Genomic DNA, 18863 nt, shown 5'->3' with positions numbered 1-18863 from the left:
ATTTTAATTTATTATTAAAAAGTAATAAGATAAGTAATTGTTTGCTTACATTATGTTTTTTAAACTTAATTAATAATTTTGTTTTAATTATTCGATTAAAGTAAATACTTAGGCTATATTTCTTAAATAAAAACTGTAAATTAGATATATTTATTTCACAATAAGTAAATCATTTAGCTTAAAATTAAGTGTATTTATTATTCTTCCAATAATTTATTACTATATATTGAAACAATTGATTACTTCACCACCTTGCTAAATTTGGTTGATATATGTAATGAATAATGATATATTTTTATCATTGCATACAACTTTTATGGAAAATATATTTTATAATCTATATGTCATGTGAAGTGAATTAAAATTAAAAATGTTTAAAACATGAGAAAGTTCAAATAATAGTGTAAATAATGTATTGATTTATAAGTATTTAGGAATAATGGAGCATAAAAAATCATTAAAATTTAAATATACATATCATTAATAAACTAATCTTAAAATAACAAAAAAATAATCCCTGGTTCATATTTTTAAAATTTAAATTTATATAAAACCTATTAATTAAATATAGTTAGTAATTTTAGTTGTTTACTTGATCTCAGAATTTATAGGCATAATTTGGGGGGACTAGACTGGCGTAATCACCTTTAGTTTAAGTCCCCCCTTATTTTTTTTTTATCCATTTTCAGTACCTAACAAAAAAAAAAGATAAGAAATTTAAAAATAATTAATTAGTTTAAGATTCTCATAATTAAATTAAATTGAATAATAAGTTTTGTAGTCGACATTTAATATACAAACACGTCTAATAATTAATATCAACGAATAGAATATAGTGAATATACAATCAATTATTACTATTATTGTAAATTTATAAAATCAATGATACGTAATATATCAAAATTTGTATAGGTACTTATTATCTTTGTCTCTCACCATACCAATTTCTACTAGTTTATTTGAAAGATATTTCTCAGCTATGAGGAAGATAAATAATTGATTATGCCCATTTATGAAAATAGGTTTTCTAATGCTTCTCTTATCTGTAAAGAAAAAAATATTCCTTCTAGTCTTAAATATGAAGATGAATTAAATTTACCGATTAATTAGAATAGTTTTAATTTAAAATATTATTTGTTATTTTTTTATAATTTTATACTTAAGTAATATTTTGTAAAATCCAATTAATTATAATTTTTGTTGATAAATGTTAAGTTTATTATTTAAATACATTGACTGCAGTAATATGCCATTCATTAATTTTTATCTGTTATCACCTTTTAAAGCAATAAAAATGCTTCAACAGTTCAACCTAGCTAGTACTTTTAGTTAGTTAAACTTTTCAAAAATAAAAATTTCTAGTAGGTACTTTAAACATCATTAGAAAAGCAAAATCAAAAAGATGAGTAATTAGTAAATCAGTTGTTAAGTGGATCACTATAATGAATGTGTTAAATATGAATTCAATGGTATCATTATATAAGAACAATCAGTGGCGGATTTAGGATTTTGTTTTGGGGAGGCCCAATATTTTTTTACATCAGTACATATTTTTATAAAAACATTTATATTAGCATAATGGTATATTAAAATATATTATTAATTATAATGTATTATATAAGTGTACACACATAAAAAAGTATTAAAATCAAAAATATTTGTATACTATAAAAAAAATATAAATAAAAGTAGTGTTTTATAAACAAAATTGTAAACGTCTCGAATGTTGTTTTGCAAACAAATCTATTACTTCTTCTGGTTTTATATCAATATTATAATGAATATTTAATAATGATAACCACCCATTCAAACGATTTTCCCCCATTGTCGTTCTCAAATATGATTTGATTCTTTTTAAGGTAGAAAAAGATCTCTCGCTTGTTGATGTCGTTACAGGTAATACGGAAAGAATAAGTAATAGTTGTCGTATGTTTGGGAAATATCCACCTTCAGTCTCTTTAAATGCTTCCATAGCCGTGCTGATTTTTGATTTTTTTCTGGTTGTTTAGCCCAATGTAACTGCCACAACATGATTTCAGCTATAAAAATGCAATAGAAATTATTTCGTTAACATAATAGGTACCTAGATATATTTATTATTTACCTTTTAATTCGTTAAGTGTTCCTGGTAAATCTGATTCATAGAAAGATGCACCTTTTAAAATATCCTCTTCAGATAGAGCATTTAAGTAATTTGGTATAAGTTGTTGTATTTTAAACACTATATTATTTTGATTGTCCAAAAACATAGTTTGAATAGACGTTATAAAATTATCCAAAACGGTGAAATAAACTGTAATTTTAAAATATTCTTCAGTACTTGAAGTAGTTAAATTTGATCGGTAAGCTTGTCTTTTACATATCCATGGAATTTTAACATCAATATTTAACACGCCTGCTTTAGACACAGCTCGATTAAAAATATCAGTAAATTTTGTATCTTCTCTGTTATTTTTAAGAGCAACCAACACAAGATTTATTATTTCAATACACTTTGTTAAATCTAAATCTGGATTTTGTAGCTGACGTGATATTGGCAAAGTTATTGACAGTATTTCGACCGCTACTTCCAAAGACAAAATAAATTCAAAATTTAATACTGATTGAAGAAGTCCATTGCATTTTGAAAGTATATTTCCATCTGTATTACCTATTATATCTTCCAAGAATATTATAATAGGAAAAAGCATATCCGAAAATCTAAGAATCGCCTCATGAGATTCAACCCATCGCGTTTCGCATAGTTTTATTAAAATAATAGATTTTGATGTCGGTAAATGTTCAGTGATTACTTTTTTAAACAAATCAACTCTTTTCGGGGAATCACGTACAAAATTGCATACTTCTTTAACGGTCGAAAATAATTTTTTTATAGGTAGTACATTGCAAGCTTTTAATAATGTTAAATTTAACCGATGTGATGCACAATGTGTATAAGACGCTTTTGGTTGTAAATTAAGAATTCTAGCTTGTACTCCTTTATATTTCCCCGGCATATTATTAGCACCTCCATCGTATCCTTGGCCACGTAAAAATTCTAAACTTAAACCTAATTCCTTCAATTTTTGAATAATTACATTAGCCAAGTTTTCACCAGTACATTCAAATACAGGTACAAAACAAATAAAATTTTCTTTAATTGTACATGTTGTTGTATCTACATATCTAACAGATAAAGTCATTTGTTCAATATGCGCCAAATCTGAAGTTTCGTCACATAAAATTGAATAAAAAACACTGTCCTTCACCTCTTTTATAAGTTTGTCTGTTATGATTGAGCCGCATATATTTATCAATTCATTTTGAACAGTTTTACTGACAAATGTCGCGTTTTTTGACGCCAATTCAAAATGTTTACGAAGATTTTCATCACCAGCGTCTATTCTAAATAATAACAATTGTTTAAATATTCCAATATTTTGATTATTAATTGCTTGAATTTCATGAACATTTGCTGCATCGTCAATAGGAATCAATTTTTTTAAATTAACATCATCACGGTGTCCTCGCAAAGGAATATTATAACGGCCACAAAAAATAATAGTTTTAACTATGGGAATCAATTTTTTTTTATTTTCTTCAACTGTTTTTTTTAATTGATCATCAAGTTGAACTTCAATGGTTTGTTGTTTACCTTCAAAACATTTAATAAATTCCAATGATCGTAAAGTTGCAGTTTTATGATATTCTCTTTCACAGTGTTTTTTTAAATCATATAATGCATCTTTGTACTTAATTAAAGGAGTTTCTTTCAAGATTCCAAGCTTTTGTCCCCCAATACCACCCACCTTTGGTCCAAAAAGTACACAAACTTTGCAAAAAGCTTCCTTACTTAAATGACTATAAGCTAACCAATTGTATTTATCTATCCATTCAATATGAAAACTTCTACTATGACCGTTTTTATCTTTTGTTACTGGAAAAATATAATTTTTATTTGGAGTCCACGTTTTACTTAAATAATTATAAAGTTCACTTATCTCTTTTCGTATTTTAACATTACATTCCTCTTCAACTGCGAATCCTATATCATACTGTTTAGTATCATTAATTTCCGACGAATTAGTGTAAACAACTCGTTCTTGTTGTGAAGCAGTTTCATTCAAAATATTTTCACTTGTAGGAGTACTATTGTCATCAACTTTTTTTTTTTAAAGAAAGAAGTAAATATTTCACTTTGACGTTTTTGTGACATTATATAACGAACTACGAAAGCAATTCAACTATTTGTTGTACAATATGTGTCGACTATCGAGCGTAGTCGCGTAGGTACTTTATTAGTCAACATTGAATATTTAAAGTAGGTACCTATCTAAGTCACGAATGGGGCTTGAGATTTGAAGAATTATGGGTGGAATTAAAAAACTACTCAATTAAGCATTTATGGAAATAATAAGAACACGAACAATTTTCCAATTTAACACATAGGTAATAGGTATAGGTAATTTTAATATTGATTAACGATAAAACTTAATAGGAACTTTTTCGAATTAGGTATATTTTTTATTTCATCTACTTATAATATCTAATTGTAGTTTAAACTTATATTTATAATGTATAATATAGGTACATTTTATATTTTTATTAGATATACCATATAACATCCATTAAAAATATTAATATGTATACCTATGGCTTTAAATTTTTATTTAAAAAAAAATTATATGAAGTTTTACAACTTATAATTCTGCCTACACCAAATATAGAAAATCGAAATAAATATTGTAGAGTCTATCTAAAACAAATTATTTAGATACAAGCATTTTTGAATCTGTATTCTTCTATGGGATTTAGCAAATGTTTTAAATATTATTTCAGTATCTACTTCAAAATGTTTTTCAATACCTACCTATTCAATATTGCTAAATCAGCCTCGAGTTATGTCTGCTTGGAAATATGTATAAAGTTTTAAAGATAGATATGATATTATCAGTGCTGTAAATTTATAGGAAAATGCTTTACTTTATGACTTAAGTTCTCTGTAAATCTAAAACATTTATACATAGTTAGAATTATAATTTATAGGTACTAATGAATTCAATTTTAAAATATTTATCTTGCAATTTTAGGACATTTTAATTTTTTAATTTTTTATTATGTAATTTGATATTTTAAATTGATTATTATTTTCTTCGTAATTTAAAATATTTTACATTAATTTTGTGAATTATTTTTATTTATTTAATTTTTGTCTTGTTATTCAAATAAATCTTGTTTTTAAATTATAATATTTTTATTTTTTTTTATGATTTAGAAAAAATACAATTGGTATAGATTATATTTATATACTATAGTTATAGTCTATAAGAATTTATGGTTATTGCCTATTGGTTATAATGTATGTTTTTATCTTGAATTATCCTTGAAAGAAGCCATGAAAGATATTTCCATATTCTAAATTTTACTTAATTTTCTGAGTTTATAATTTATTTACTAGGTTTTAATGCATTTTTCCAAATTTATAGAACATTTTTAAGATGTTTTTTAATGTATTAAAAGTTTTAATTTAAAACCATAAGTTTACGGCTTACTTATTAATTAGTGGAATAACCATATTCTGTACAAATGTTAGTATAACATTTTTATGTCTATTATGTTATGCGTGATGTTGGTTGTTTTGATTTTTTTGAATACTCCTGTAGACTGCCGTAGTTATATATTTCGTTTAGTTTTGTTGATTGGTTTGACTAGTAGCCTTGCCAAATGTTGAGTAGCATGTTAAAATAGTTTTTTTGATGTCTAAAATTGTAAATTTGTCGAGATATTTATTTTCACGGATATTTCAGTGCCCTAGTATTTAAATAATAGTTATACTTTTATTTACAGTTTTTAGTTTTTGTATTTTATTGATTATTGATATTATTGTTGTAGTTATATTATTGAGGTGGAGACTATTTTAATAATATTATTTTTCTTCTTCGACAGCCTAACGCCTAACGGTCCACGTTCAGGCCAACGCTATCATGTTAATAATATTAGTATTGCCATCATCACATTTTCATACTCTAACATATTATTTTTTTTAATCGTTTAGTGAATTACATCTAGAAGACTTGAAAATATTATGTTGGTTTTTTTAAAAAATTTAGTTAGGTAGAGATTTGTTTAAAAAAATGTGAAGCCCCAAATTTTAAACTCAACTTGCATTTACAATAATACAATGTAAAATTGGTCGATTTGGAATTTCGTACCTTATTTTGTTAGACCGATTATAATCGTTGACAGAGAAGTAAAAACACGGTGTGTACAACAGCTGCAACGTGCTGGCCTACGCCCTACGTATACCTATAGTATTATTATTGAATTGCGCATCTGCAGACGGAAGTCGTCGAGATTCATAGCAGTAGGGAGAACGCTGAATATGTTTTTTCAGTTTCTATTACGGATTTACAGAACCGGGGACTGTAGTCTGTAATACTGTACCTATACAAAAACCACGCTAAGCCTGCGCGGTAAACAAGTCAAAATAAAATTAATTATTTTACTTTTACAGTTGACGAAATTTGCTACTATACATAATAGGTACTATTTTGTATCTGTGATACAATGTACTTAAATTATCATTATTCATTACTATAGACTTTGATACCTAAATGGCATGTACTATAGGTCTAAACTACGTATCATGTAAAAAATAAATAATAAATAAACCATTATAATTATTATAAAATAAATGATAAATCCCACGTAAAATGTTATCTGGTGGTTTGACAGACCACTCCAAAGTCCGGACCACGATTAAGATATTATATTCATTATTCATGTTTCATGTATATGTGTGTCAAAAATAGTATCCAAGTTCAAAAGTAAATAGGTATAAGACGTGTACAAATAATGGATAAATATAACGTTTTATACTATAATAAATTCATTATCGTGATCCAGTCTAATAATAATGACTCAACATCATTCATCAATACTAGATAGTCGTTTTTGCGGGTAATAAAAGTAATAGGTATGTGGTATGTATAACTCGGACAAGTATAATAATAGTCGTGTAGGTATCGCTTATATTGCATATAATATTGTTGTATCTTTAATTGCACATATTTCGATGTATATATTATGATTTATGATTGTCTTTTTCGTACAATTTCCACTCGAATATTACAGTAAACAATAGTCTTGTTACTTAAAATAGAAACCGATAGTCGCAGTTGAGGGGATAATATTATTACATATTATTATTATTATTATTATTTAATAATTTTATAATAGTTAGTCATCACGACTTATAGTTTATAATTATTAATTTATAAGTTTATAACTTCATAGGGCTTATTTAGTTAAAACTTTTTCAACTAGTCTAGTGACTAATAAATAATAGTCGAATCGAGTGGCTCCGATAATAATCGTAACTCGTGGTGCTGAAGTGCGCAAATCGCATACAGAGTACAGATAATACGACTGAAAAAAAAAAAAAGTAAAAAGTAAAAAGATAATTCTTCATCTGTGGTTTTGCGTCGTTAGAACGTTTCCCCTTCCTGGAACGTCGTGACAAAGGGCGATATCGTCTTCGCGTTAATATCGAACGCGCGCGCGCGCAATCTCGCTGTGCACTAAACGGAGAGGCCGACGTGATCAGGGACCGCGCGCGGTTTATTGGCAATCGTCGACGATAGTAGTAATATACTAATATAGTACAACTATAGAACGACCACGCACGTCAGAATCGTCATACTGCTCGACACTCGTACTTCAGTAGTTCAGTTGTTCAGTGCTTCAGTCGTTATTTACTGCTCGCCAGGTGTACGCGGGTTAGCGTTGTCGAGCGCAATTCTTTCTATCCGACGATTAAATTATTATTACTATTATATTGTACTCGGTGTTGATATATATTATTATCGTACATGAATTTTTGCTTATTTCTCTTTGCTGAACACAGTCTTCCATAGTCGTATTTTTTCTATTTTCTTTCGTTTTCTGTTTTACTGCCCGACGTGTTTTGATTCCCTTACGGCATCGCATTATTTCGGACGAGGTGTCTTACTCCGAATTCACGTCGTTCTCCATCGTCAGCTTGCGAAGTATCCAGTGAAATAAAATACAGGTAATCAAAATTCGGGACCGAGTCCGCGATACTTAAAATTGTAATTTTAAACTTATAGTAAATTATAAGTATTTAATGATTAAATAGAATGGAGAAGTGGACCAATATGCTAGACACCACTGTATTCTACTCATCTAAACTTAAAAGAAGTATTAACTACTTGTTTGAAGATACATTTTAAAGTTTATGTACCTTTTGAAATATACCAAAAAGTATTTTGATTTACCTATAATATTAAATAAAAAATAAAAATTGTCGTTAAAAAAAGTAAAAAACAGAAAAATATTTTAAATAGGGTAGTATGTTTAAAGAATTACGAATTGTAGTATATACCTAGTACCTACTGCCTACTATTCAATTCTATTTTATATTATAATTTTCAAGATTTAAAAAAAAATGTGTATACTTACATATTTTATATTTATAATGTATCTATTCATGTTGATGTACAAAACAACTAAAATAGGCAAATTCAATAAAAAAAAAAAAATTAAATAGAGAATGTTATATTTTAATTTGTAAGTTACCACTATTTGAATATGAAAAGTTAATTATTTCAATGATACATCCTATTAAGAGGATGATTGGATAACATTTTTAAAAATTTATCATTTTATGTATTATGTAAATACTTGAGTTAATACATTAAAAAAATATTAATCTAGATAATAATGTAGTTTACTACTTAATATGCTTTATTTTTACTATTGCCACAATAGAATAAAATTGTTTCAGGGTCTTTTAATAAATTTAGTTTTTAGTTTTGGCTACTGTTCGTACAGTTGAATATTCATTTAAATAAGACGTCATAAAATAAGAATGCTATCTTTTAATTTAGTACCTAATAATGAAAATAACTACTGTCAGTCATACAGTTAATTAATATAAACTAAATAAATTGTTGAGTTATTTTGTTTAATACCAATTAAGCAATAAACTAAACGAAACTGTTCTGTAATATATATTTATTTTTTATTAACAATTAAGATCTAAAATTCTAAACTTCCTACATAGTTAATGTATTATAAATAACACCGAGATAGAATACCTGTCTTACTGTTTTTATATTTAATAATGTCAGTGATACTTTGTGCTATATATCCATATCATTACTATATGAATATCTATAAAGCTTAAGTAAGTAGCTTACTTACTACTATTATAAAATGAATTATCAAAAGCTATAAATTCTGGTTAATAATATTAGATAATAGATTTTGTAAATAAAAAAGGCTAGGTACATACTAACATTTAAAAATTTGGTTTTATTTTTTATTTCCTATAGTTTTGTTTATCTGTTATTTTAAGCAAATTGGTTATGAATTTTAACAAATTTATTAAGTTTATAACTTTTTATGGGTTAATACTTATAAAGTAATTTTTAAGCTTAAATATTTTTATTTAATCTAAGCATATTTTAAATTTTAACTACATTCATACTTATAATTAGGTATTTTAAAAATATCCCAAGACAAAAGTTCAAAAACTTTAAAAAAAAATGAATTTCTTTATCTACCTAGGTATTATTAGTAAAAACCAGTTATTTTAATTTATGATAAAAATATTATATTATGATATATTGTTTTATAATTTTATTAATTATTGATTTTTTTCTTTCTTTTTTTTTTTTTTTTTATATAGTTTCACAATGGATTTAGAATTTGACTCTCCTACGGTGTTAATTGAAGATGTCACTTTACCTTCATTATTGACAAGTTTTAGTACATCAACTACAAGTTCAGTAGAATTTACATCATCAGAATCAGAGTCAGAAACTACTCGAGTACCTATTAACAAACAAAAAACAAATAAATGTATTTATAAAGGTCCAATAAAATCATATTCATTAGCTGATTTGACAACAATAAAGTCTTTCAAACCCCTTATTCGAGAAGATTCAGCTATTTATTCTACAGAAACATTAACTAGTGCCATGACTACCAGAACAGAATCAGGTATTCATAATTCTAATAGTTGTCTGAATTCATTAGGTAAAACTAAGAAAAAATATGCACATGTTGAAAGTAAAGTAAAACAATACATTAAGGATATCAAAGATAATGAAGCTAAAAGTAAAGCTACTAGATATAGTTTACAACCTTCATCAAGAAAACAGCAAGTAAATAAATATGTTGATGAAATGATTAAAACTGAAGGTGAAGAAATTATTAATTTAAAGAGCAATTTGAAAAAACTGGAAATTCAATTATTGGAGAAAAATAGACTTATAGAACAACTTCAATACAATTATAAAGTAATGGAAAATAAGTATAATTCTGCAACAAATATTATTTTGAAATTGGCTAAACCTAGTAGAGATGTGTTAAAATTTACTGAAAACGAATTAATAGAGCCATTATCTCCGGGTTATAATATACCACCACCTAAAGAAGTATGGGGCCGTGGTTATAAATTAAAATCATCTAATACGTTATCAGCTATAAGAAAAGAAAACTTAAGTCTAGAGAAAGAAAATGGTCTTAAAGTTCGAAAAGTGAAATCAGGAGGTGACTTAATAAATTATTCCAATATTAATACCTACAAAACACCAAGAGATTCAAGATCTGCTATACAAAAGGTGAGTTATATTTATTAGATAGCCAATGAAGTTTTAAATTAAAACAAAGTGAGTTGTTGTTTTACTTCAACTGATACATCAGTTTCAAATGCTTTCATACAATAAATAAAATAAAAGTTTGATGTATCAATGTATGGGTTTCAAATGGTGTTTATTTAAAATATTGATAACAGGTAATTTTAGTTTTTGTATTGAGATTTCAGTCAATAAAAGAGCTATTATATGTTTGGTCTGAAAAGATGAGAGGTTAATAAATTTATAGTATGATTTTAAATTTAAATTTATGACTAACCATTGCATCTAAAAAATGATTCTGAGCAAAGTGTTGTTAAAAATATGTTTTCTTTATTCACTAAAACAAATTGAAAAGTAATCTCTGAAATTTTGAAATACCAACTACTTACTAAATCAAATCCTCGATCAAATCTTTATATGACTTGAAACTTGGATGGTAGTTTTCTTTTTTTTCTATATCAGTTATTTTTTTTATTTTTATCATTTAATAATATATGTAACCCGTAGTCTGTAAATTAGATTTTGTTTAGCTAAATATTTTTGCAATTTTAGAATATTTTTTTAACTTGTATATTAATAGACAATTATTTTAAATAATATATTTTTATTTTTTTATTTTAATCTTTGTATAAACAGTTTGATATATTTTGTTTTCTACCAAGTTTTAATAGCTATAGGCTATATTATTATTATTGGTTTTATATATTATGTAAAAGCATAAAGCTGCAATGTTTATTTTCTGGTTTAAATGTTAAAACATCCATAAAAAATTGCCAATTTATAATGCTTAGATTTAATATATATTTACTTAATGCATAATTATATTTTAGCAGATGTTTTAGTGTATATTTCAAAGTATTTAAAACAATTTACCCTTAAATCAAGTTTATTATTCAATTTTCAATTTTTTTTTTCTAAAATATGTTTTACCAAAATTACACCTCTATTGATTGACAATAATTAAGAAGTATTATTACATATTATGCTGCAATGTGAATTAAACACAGATTATACAGGAAAATGTTTTTATTTTTTTAAATACATAAAAAATAAAAGTATATTCAAAATATTTATTGGAATATATTTTAAGTCTACTATTTATAAGTAATTTAACCACTATGTCTATAATTATCTGTAATATTGAATTATCAATTAATATACTTAATTGAACTTACCTACACATTTTTAATCTCATATAAATACTTGTAACATAATACATTTGGCTATGTGTCCTTTTGGCAATGTCCCAGCGGTCTCCCTGTCTACTGACTTTTACATAAACTGTGTTTATTTTTATACATTGAAGACAGCTTTCGAAATGCCACAACTTCTAAAAAAATATTCTCAAATATGTACTATAAAAAACAACTTTAGTATTAAATGTTACATCTGTATAAACTTTACTTTATAAATAAATATATATTTACTTAAATAATTTTTAAAAATTAAAATATATTCAGTGTTTAAGCTAATGCAAATCTTAAATTTGTGTTTATAGCCTATAATTTATTGAAATTTAATATTTAAATAATATTTTAATTTTTTTAACCCTGATATACTTGGTTAAAACGTGTTGTTTATCAAAAGAAGTGTCCAATATATTATGTGTATATGTAATTTTATAGAAATGAATTTAAAGTACAAAGATTAAAAATTATTTTTATTCCGATAGCTTATATTGTATTTAAAATATCCATTGCACTCGGCCGACGCCGAGATTGTTACATAGGCTATCAATACAGAATACTGCACGCGTATCTTTTTTGTACAATAGAAATAACACGTGCTTGTCATTGTACGTGTTTTTGAGGACATCTGGTTGCGGGCTGAAAATACAGGAAACGGATGAAGTCTTTACATCCCCCTTTAGTTCGCGCATGAACAAAAATCCCATGAAAATCTAGTTATTTTTGTTCAAAACTGCCACATGCGTACGTCCTGTATACTATTATTATTTCATTTTTCAGGACAAGTAACTAGCTAGACATTAATAAATACACACGTCGTGTATAAAGGACTTCCTATGCAGTATACACATTGTATGCAATATACATTTGATATTAGATTTTTGTATTCAATCTGTCAAACTCAATTTTTTATCAACTACAGAGTTAAGATTTTGGAACTTAAAAACTTTAAATTGTCCTTGTTGTGATTTGTAAAGTACTAATCTGAATTCTGAATATTAATTAGTGTTGGCCAACAATATCGATATCATGAGTATTTTCTTAGTAATTTCGATATCGATATTTATAAATATACACGTTTATTACTTTTATCTACTAGATAATGAATTATGACACATTGTGATATATTACAAAGAAACATTGATGGAAAAACTGTTTGATGAAGAAAATTTGTTAACTGAGAAATACTTATTTCTATTATTTTCACATCTAATTTTCCACGTTTAAATTTTTATTTTGCATACTTTTAAGTTAATTCATAATAATCAGTAATTAATATACATATAATTTTAAATATTTGCAAATCGATGTCTTTTCGTTATCGCGATATACGATATCGGAAAAATAAAAACTATGTCGATATTTAAACATTTATCATTGGTCAACGCTAATAATAACACAAATGTATTTTATAGTCTAGCTAACTAAATCGTATTAAATGTGTCTACTTACTAAGGCCAATGAACAGTCCCCACCGATCATGTAACATAATATTTATAATTATTAATGTTATAAATGCAACGTGTGATATACATAAATGTTGAATATTCAACAGTCCTCATGAAAACTTTAAGCCTTTGAAATTCTTACACATTAGTTTTACATTTTTGTGCTGTTTAATAGATATACAATCAGAATTGTTGATATTTATTTCAAACTACAAATATTTTAAATTCTAAGTTGAATAATTCGTAGTTTATGCATGTTTTGCGCGTTTATGTGTCTGTAAAACAAAAATATAAATTTTAAATGTGAAGGTAGATTTTAGATCTTTAGTTAGTTATTTGGGGACTAAAGTAAAAAGACCTAAAGTTTTCAAAATAACTGGAAAAAAAATCCCACAAAAAGAATTGTTCATGAGTGAGTCACGTATAAAATAATGATTTCTTCTCTATCGATTCTTGTTGGAAATTAAAGTATTTAACAAATATTAATTGTAAAAAGTTAAAGCATTTGACTTTTACTAAAATTATAATTTTCTTTAAAAAATGACATTTTTAATATAATCATTAGTTTTAAATTTTTAAACTTGTATTTAAAATTTTCGAGTTTTTTTCTATAAATGTTGATAAAAAAGTTCGTGTAAAAAAGCTTTAACATTAAAAAAAAAAATTCCTCATAGACATTTCAAGTTTAAATTTTATCAAACTAAGATGTTTAACTAAAAATAACGATTTTACTAATTTTGTTTGATCTAATTCTAAAAATATTCGTAGGGAATTGAAATTTTTTACCTAAACGTGTATTATTATTTACTATATACACAGTTAAATTTTTAAACTAGAGGCAATGATACAAAGTTGTTTTAAAGATTTTTGAACAATTTCAGTTATATCAGATTCTATTCTTATTTTTTATTTAAGATACCGAATTTGATAGTATTTAAAAAATTATCATTCTATTAGATTTTCAATGCAATAATTGTAAAGTAAAATTATGGTTATTTCTTTTAAGAAATGTCTACACTTCGGTGCAGTAAAACATAAAAATGCTTTCATCTTTAACTTTTAAAATATTTTTTTAGTAGAAGCTTGAATTTTTCATCAAATATTTTATTTATGGAAAAAATTTTCTTGACACGATAATTTTTATTTTAAAAATATTTTGCCTGTTATTTTATTTTTTATTTTTATATGATAAAGTTTTTGTCTGAGAATAATAAAACTTAAAAATTTAATGCAAGAGATCCTTAAAATTATATTGATATGCATAATTTTATTTTTATTTACATTAAAAAATTGGATAATAAAATGTTTATAGTTACCTATTTTGTTGTAATTGAATCTTTTTGCAATACCTACGTTTAGTATAGTGTATCTTTATAATACTTAAATTAATTTTCAATTATTTTTATCACGAATCTCCTTTTCATTGTTCTATGGTATATTGACTTAAAACGTCTAAATAACTATAATCGTGGTTATTGTAATAATTATTATACATTATAGGTATGGAATTTGTTTTTAGCAAAAAATGAATGTAATCTGACAACAGGCCCGGATTGAGCCGGCGGGCTACCCGGCAAAACCTGGGGGGCCGTTAAAAATTCGAAAGATTTGGGCCAGTTTGATGATATTTTGAATCAGTGGAAATATCTTATCCATAGTTTATTTTACATCAATAGACAAAAATGTGATTTTAAAATGTAAATATGTAATCTATGATAAAAATCGTTATCTTGATATAATGACAGCTACATATATATAGTCTATACAGTGGCGGCGGGATATAGGATTATTTGAAGCAATTGCTTCATGTTTGAAAGCTCTTTGGCCACTGCTACTTATTAAGGGTGGTGGTAAAAATATTTAAAATATACAATATGCTTCAAAGCCTCCACAATTTAGTGCTTAGTAGTGCTTGTATTTACATTAAGGGTCTATTAATTAAATCTTGTTTATACTAATAAAATTTGATAGGTTAAGAAAAAAATTGTTTAGGAACTTGGGCCGGTCTAGGTGGACAGCCCGGTAAGTAATTTCTTCCCAATCTGGCGCTGTCTGACAACCTATCCTATTTATTAAAATAAAATGTCTAATGCTCAGAATCGTTTTTCGTTGTATTCAATTTTATCAAACACAAACAGAAAGCTTCATTATTCTTATCTAATATAGGCTATATTTCAAGAAAATTAAATTTGTCTTATACACTATATTTTTTGTTACTTGGTTAGGTAGTTAATGAAGAATTAATAAGAGTTATACTAAATTTCAGTGTTTTTGATCGATATGTGCCTAATAACATTGCTTATAGTCGTCGTATGACGTAAAATAAGACTAACAATACAATAATACGTAACAACGATACTTTTCCTGCATTAGCTATTTTTGGAATATTTACGTGTAATTTGGTTTGGGATTTCATTTTTCGTACGATATTTTATCAGTTGAACGTTAATTTCATTGTTATTTGTTATTACACCTTGTCACCTTGACCGTGAAGGTACACTCCATGCTCACTTAAACTTTAATCTATTTTTTTCTTTTTAAGTTTTGTATATCGCTACACCGGTTATTAAAATTGCGAATTGAATAAAATTTGAATAAAAAATGTGGTAGTAATTTTTATGGGCAATTAAGTGCACGGGATCAGCTAGTAGACTATAGTTATATATATTATATACTTTTACCAGATATCCGTTGCTCCCTAAATATCACTACCGATCCGATTATCTGATCAAAGTATTAATTATTAGCGGACTTTTCTATCTCCACTACATAGGTGCACATTGGGTGTGCTGAAATAATTTACAGTAAACAGATCTGTGGGGGGCTGCCCCTCACACCCCTTTAATACCATAGTAAACTGCATTCTAATAATTTTTAATTATTATAATTAATATTAAAATGTATTTATATTATATATATAATAATAATAATAATAATATCTAATCACTAATTAATTTTAAACAAGATTTAATTTTCTGTTAGATAATGCAAATTTTTATTATATGATTGCTGTTAATGTTCAACGTTTAGACGAAAACTGGAATAGTGCAACGTGCATTCATACAATACAATCAATACATTATTAGTCGTGAATTCATAAGCTACATAGTATTGTCTATTTGTAATGGAAAAAAAATTCCAACCCAATGAATCACAATAATTTTCAAATAATTGATAAAATACTCAAATAAATTTTACAGGAAACTGGGGGTGCTGATTTGAAGCCTGGGGGTGCTAAGCACTCCCAAGCACCCTCCTATATGCGCCTATGTTCCACTAAGATGATTAATAGAAAATGCTTTGAAATTTTTCCTAACTATCCTAATTCTCTATTAATTGCATATATTATGCATAATTTCAATAGCTTAATTTTACTAGAAAAAGTAAAACTTTTATTTATTTCGTATTTAGCCACATTCTACTTTCCTCTAATTTCTTTAAATTTTCCTTATATTCCTCCACTCTGTACATTCAATAACTGCTTTGTATTCTACGACATTTCATATTTATTTAACTATTATAAAATGTTATCACCATGTTCTTACTCATTACTCATGGAGTTAAGCACTTACCTCTTGACATTTCTTAACTCATTTCACTATCATAAATAATAATAATATGTACAAATTATTATAGGTATTAATTATATAATTTTTAAAACATTTTTTTTTTTTTTTTATGAAACTATTTGGTATTTATTTTTTTTCAAATATGTGTTTTAGGTAAAGTTATGGCAAGAATCATTGGCAAGCACTGATGTGTCTGAAATGGATACAGATCAAGATGTAGAATTTCCGTCACCACATTCGTATTCTGTTTCATCTAATGATTTATCATTGAGTTCATTAGAAATTGCACCAGTGATAAATAACAAATATCCTAATAAACACGAATGCCGTAGTGATTCATCTGGTTGTGGTATGTCTTCAACTAGAGTATCTAAAGAAAATACATTAGTTAGCGGTATTAATATATCAATTGATAACAATGAACTTTGCTCTCCCTGTGATATGGTAAAATTACACTCTTCTACACCTATAAAACATATTGAGCATGATTTATATTCAACTAAAAATAAAAACACAGCTGTATCAAACAAACAAAACGATGAATCACAAAAGCGCCGTTCATCAAAAAAATACAGAAAAACGGTAACTTAATAATCATGACTTATTCTATTATAAGTAAATAGTTTACTTTGTACTATTTTTAATTTTATTATTTGGACTGTATATATAATATTAATAAATCTATTGTTTTTTTATAATATCAAAATACTAATATTAATATAAATTTGATTATAGAAATCTAAAATTGAAGAAAGTCAATGCCCTAATGAAGTTGATGAATTTATGTGTCAATTTAAACATTGTATTGGTGTCATTAATGGTGTAGTCACAAAAATGGAAGAAAGCTTTATGTCACAAAGATAATTTCTTTTTTTTTGTTTAAAATGGGTTGTGCCTATTTTTGTACTCCAATATTATATACTAATGAATTGAGTTTAAAGGTTATCATTTATGCCTATATATTACTATTTTTATATTGAAGGGTTCTTGTATTATTATAAAAAATGTTTTGTTATGATTTTTGTTTAAATGTTTGTTTTTTACGCATTGTCATTAAAATAGAATAAAATAATTTAATATTTTATTATGTTGTTAGGTATATAATCAAAACTTATATTAGACTGTTAGGCTAGTATCTTCTCTTAATACAAATTTAATATAATGTTACATTAATAAACTGTATTCCATGAATTACTTTACAATATCTATTTATTTAAAAAAATATTGAACCATTTAAAAACTATAATTAAGTGTCTGAAATTCTAGACAACCTTCATGATAAATTATATATATTTACAAATAAAGTTTTCTCAAAGTTCATACCACATTATCATGACTTATTAATTGTAGTTCTTATCGAAATTATATGATATATTAATATAAATTATTATAATAATAATGTAACAATTATATAACTTTATATGCAAGCTTTTGCCAATTAATAAATTTAAATTTAAATTATAAGTGTATTAAAACATTTTTCTAAAAATGCAAATAATTATTATATAAATTAAGGGTACAGAAACTTTGTATTTTGTAACTTATGTCATTAAGTACCTAATACCTTTAAATAAATTCATATATGTATGTATTTATATTATATTTTAAGTTTTATGTTTTTTAACAAAATGTTAACTCTGTTAATCTAGTTATTCTTATGTTTATTATTTAATATTTTTTTAAGTGTTAAATCTTTTGTTTATTTCTTTTTATGTTAAGATTTTGTTTATTTTCTCATAACACAATTGTTTGCTAATTTATGTTTAATTATGCAATCAAAGATATTTTTAGCTAATTTAAACAATAGAAACTTTTAGTGCCATATTAGTATCTATCTATAGGTGTGTTTAATTGTTAACGATAAGACTGATTCTACATAAATAAAACACTAATTTACTATTTACAATTTCTTTTTGTGATTTGTTTTATGTTCAAGGTAAGGTATAGATTATTTTCTTTGAACATAAATTAGAAAAAAATTCCCAGCTTAAGAAAGAATTGCTGTGACTTAAACTT

The 18863-nt window shown here is 25.4% G+C and overlaps 2 protein-coding genes across 2 annotated transcripts; one reads left to right on the top strand and one right to left on the bottom strand.

The window, feature by feature from the left end:
- Positions 1-2271: 2271 nt before the first annotated feature.
- Positions 2272-7893, bottom strand: LOC112596228 (52 kDa repressor of the inhibitor of the protein kinase-like). Its single transcript, XM_025341731.1, has 4 exons — positions 7851-7893; positions 3635-4141; positions 2392-3379; positions 2272-2293 (listed from the first exon to the last, which is right to left on the bottom strand). Exons 1-4 carry the CDS (start codon positions 7891-7893, stop codon positions 2272-2274), a joined length of 1560 nt encoding a protein of 519 aa, XP_025197516.1.
- On the top strand, positions 7568-17852 carry LOC112596214. The gene is made up of 4 exons (XM_025341714.1): positions 7568-8050; positions 9692-10628; positions 17001-17429; positions 17583-17852. The coding sequence occupies exons 2-4, from the start codon at positions 9699-9701 to the stop codon at positions 17709-17711; spliced, it is 1488 nt and encodes a 495-aa protein (XP_025197499.1). The 5' UTR covers positions 7568-8050; positions 9692-9698; the 3' UTR covers positions 17712-17852.
- The last annotated feature ends 1011 nt before the right edge of the window (positions 17853-18863 follow it).

The sequence above is a fragment of the Melanaphis sacchari genome, unplaced genomic scaffold (genome assembly GCF_002803265.2).
Source record: "Melanaphis sacchari strain LSU unplaced genomic scaffold, SCAv2.0 Contig310_pilon_pilon, whole genome shotgun sequence".
Lineage (NCBI taxonomy): Eukaryota > Metazoa > Arthropoda > Insecta > Hemiptera > Aphididae > Melanaphis > Melanaphis sacchari.
The sequence above is the reverse complement of the archived record's forward strand: the minus strand, read 5'-3'. Positions and strand labels throughout refer to the sequence as shown.

Excerpts from the sequence above, each read along its gene's own strand:
- LOC112596228 (XM_025341731.1), bottom strand. The coding sequence starts at position 7,893 with ATGGAAGACTGTGTTCAGCAAAGAGAAATAAGCAAAAATTCAT. Across the intron at positions 4,142-7,850 it reads AGAAATAAGCAAAAATTCAT|TTGATGACAATAGTACTCCT; the intron begins GTACGATAATAA and ends AAAAAAAAAAAG. Across the intron at positions 3,380-3,634 it reads ATTTATTAAATGTTTTGAAG|ACGCTGGTGATGAAAATCTT; the intron begins GTAAACAACAAA and ends TATTTAGAATAG.
- LOC112596214 (XM_025341714.1), top strand. The coding sequence starts at position 9,699 with ATGGATTTAGAATTTGACTCTCCTACGGTGTTAATTGAAGATGTCACT. Across the intron at positions 10,629-17,000 it reads CAAGATCTGCTATACAAAAG|GTAAAGTTATGGCAAGAATC; the intron begins GTGAGTTATATT and ends TATGTGTTTTAG. Across the intron at positions 17,430-17,582 it reads CAAAAAAATACAGAAAAACG|AAATCTAAAATTGAAGAAAG; the intron begins GTAACTTAATAA and ends ATTTGATTATAG.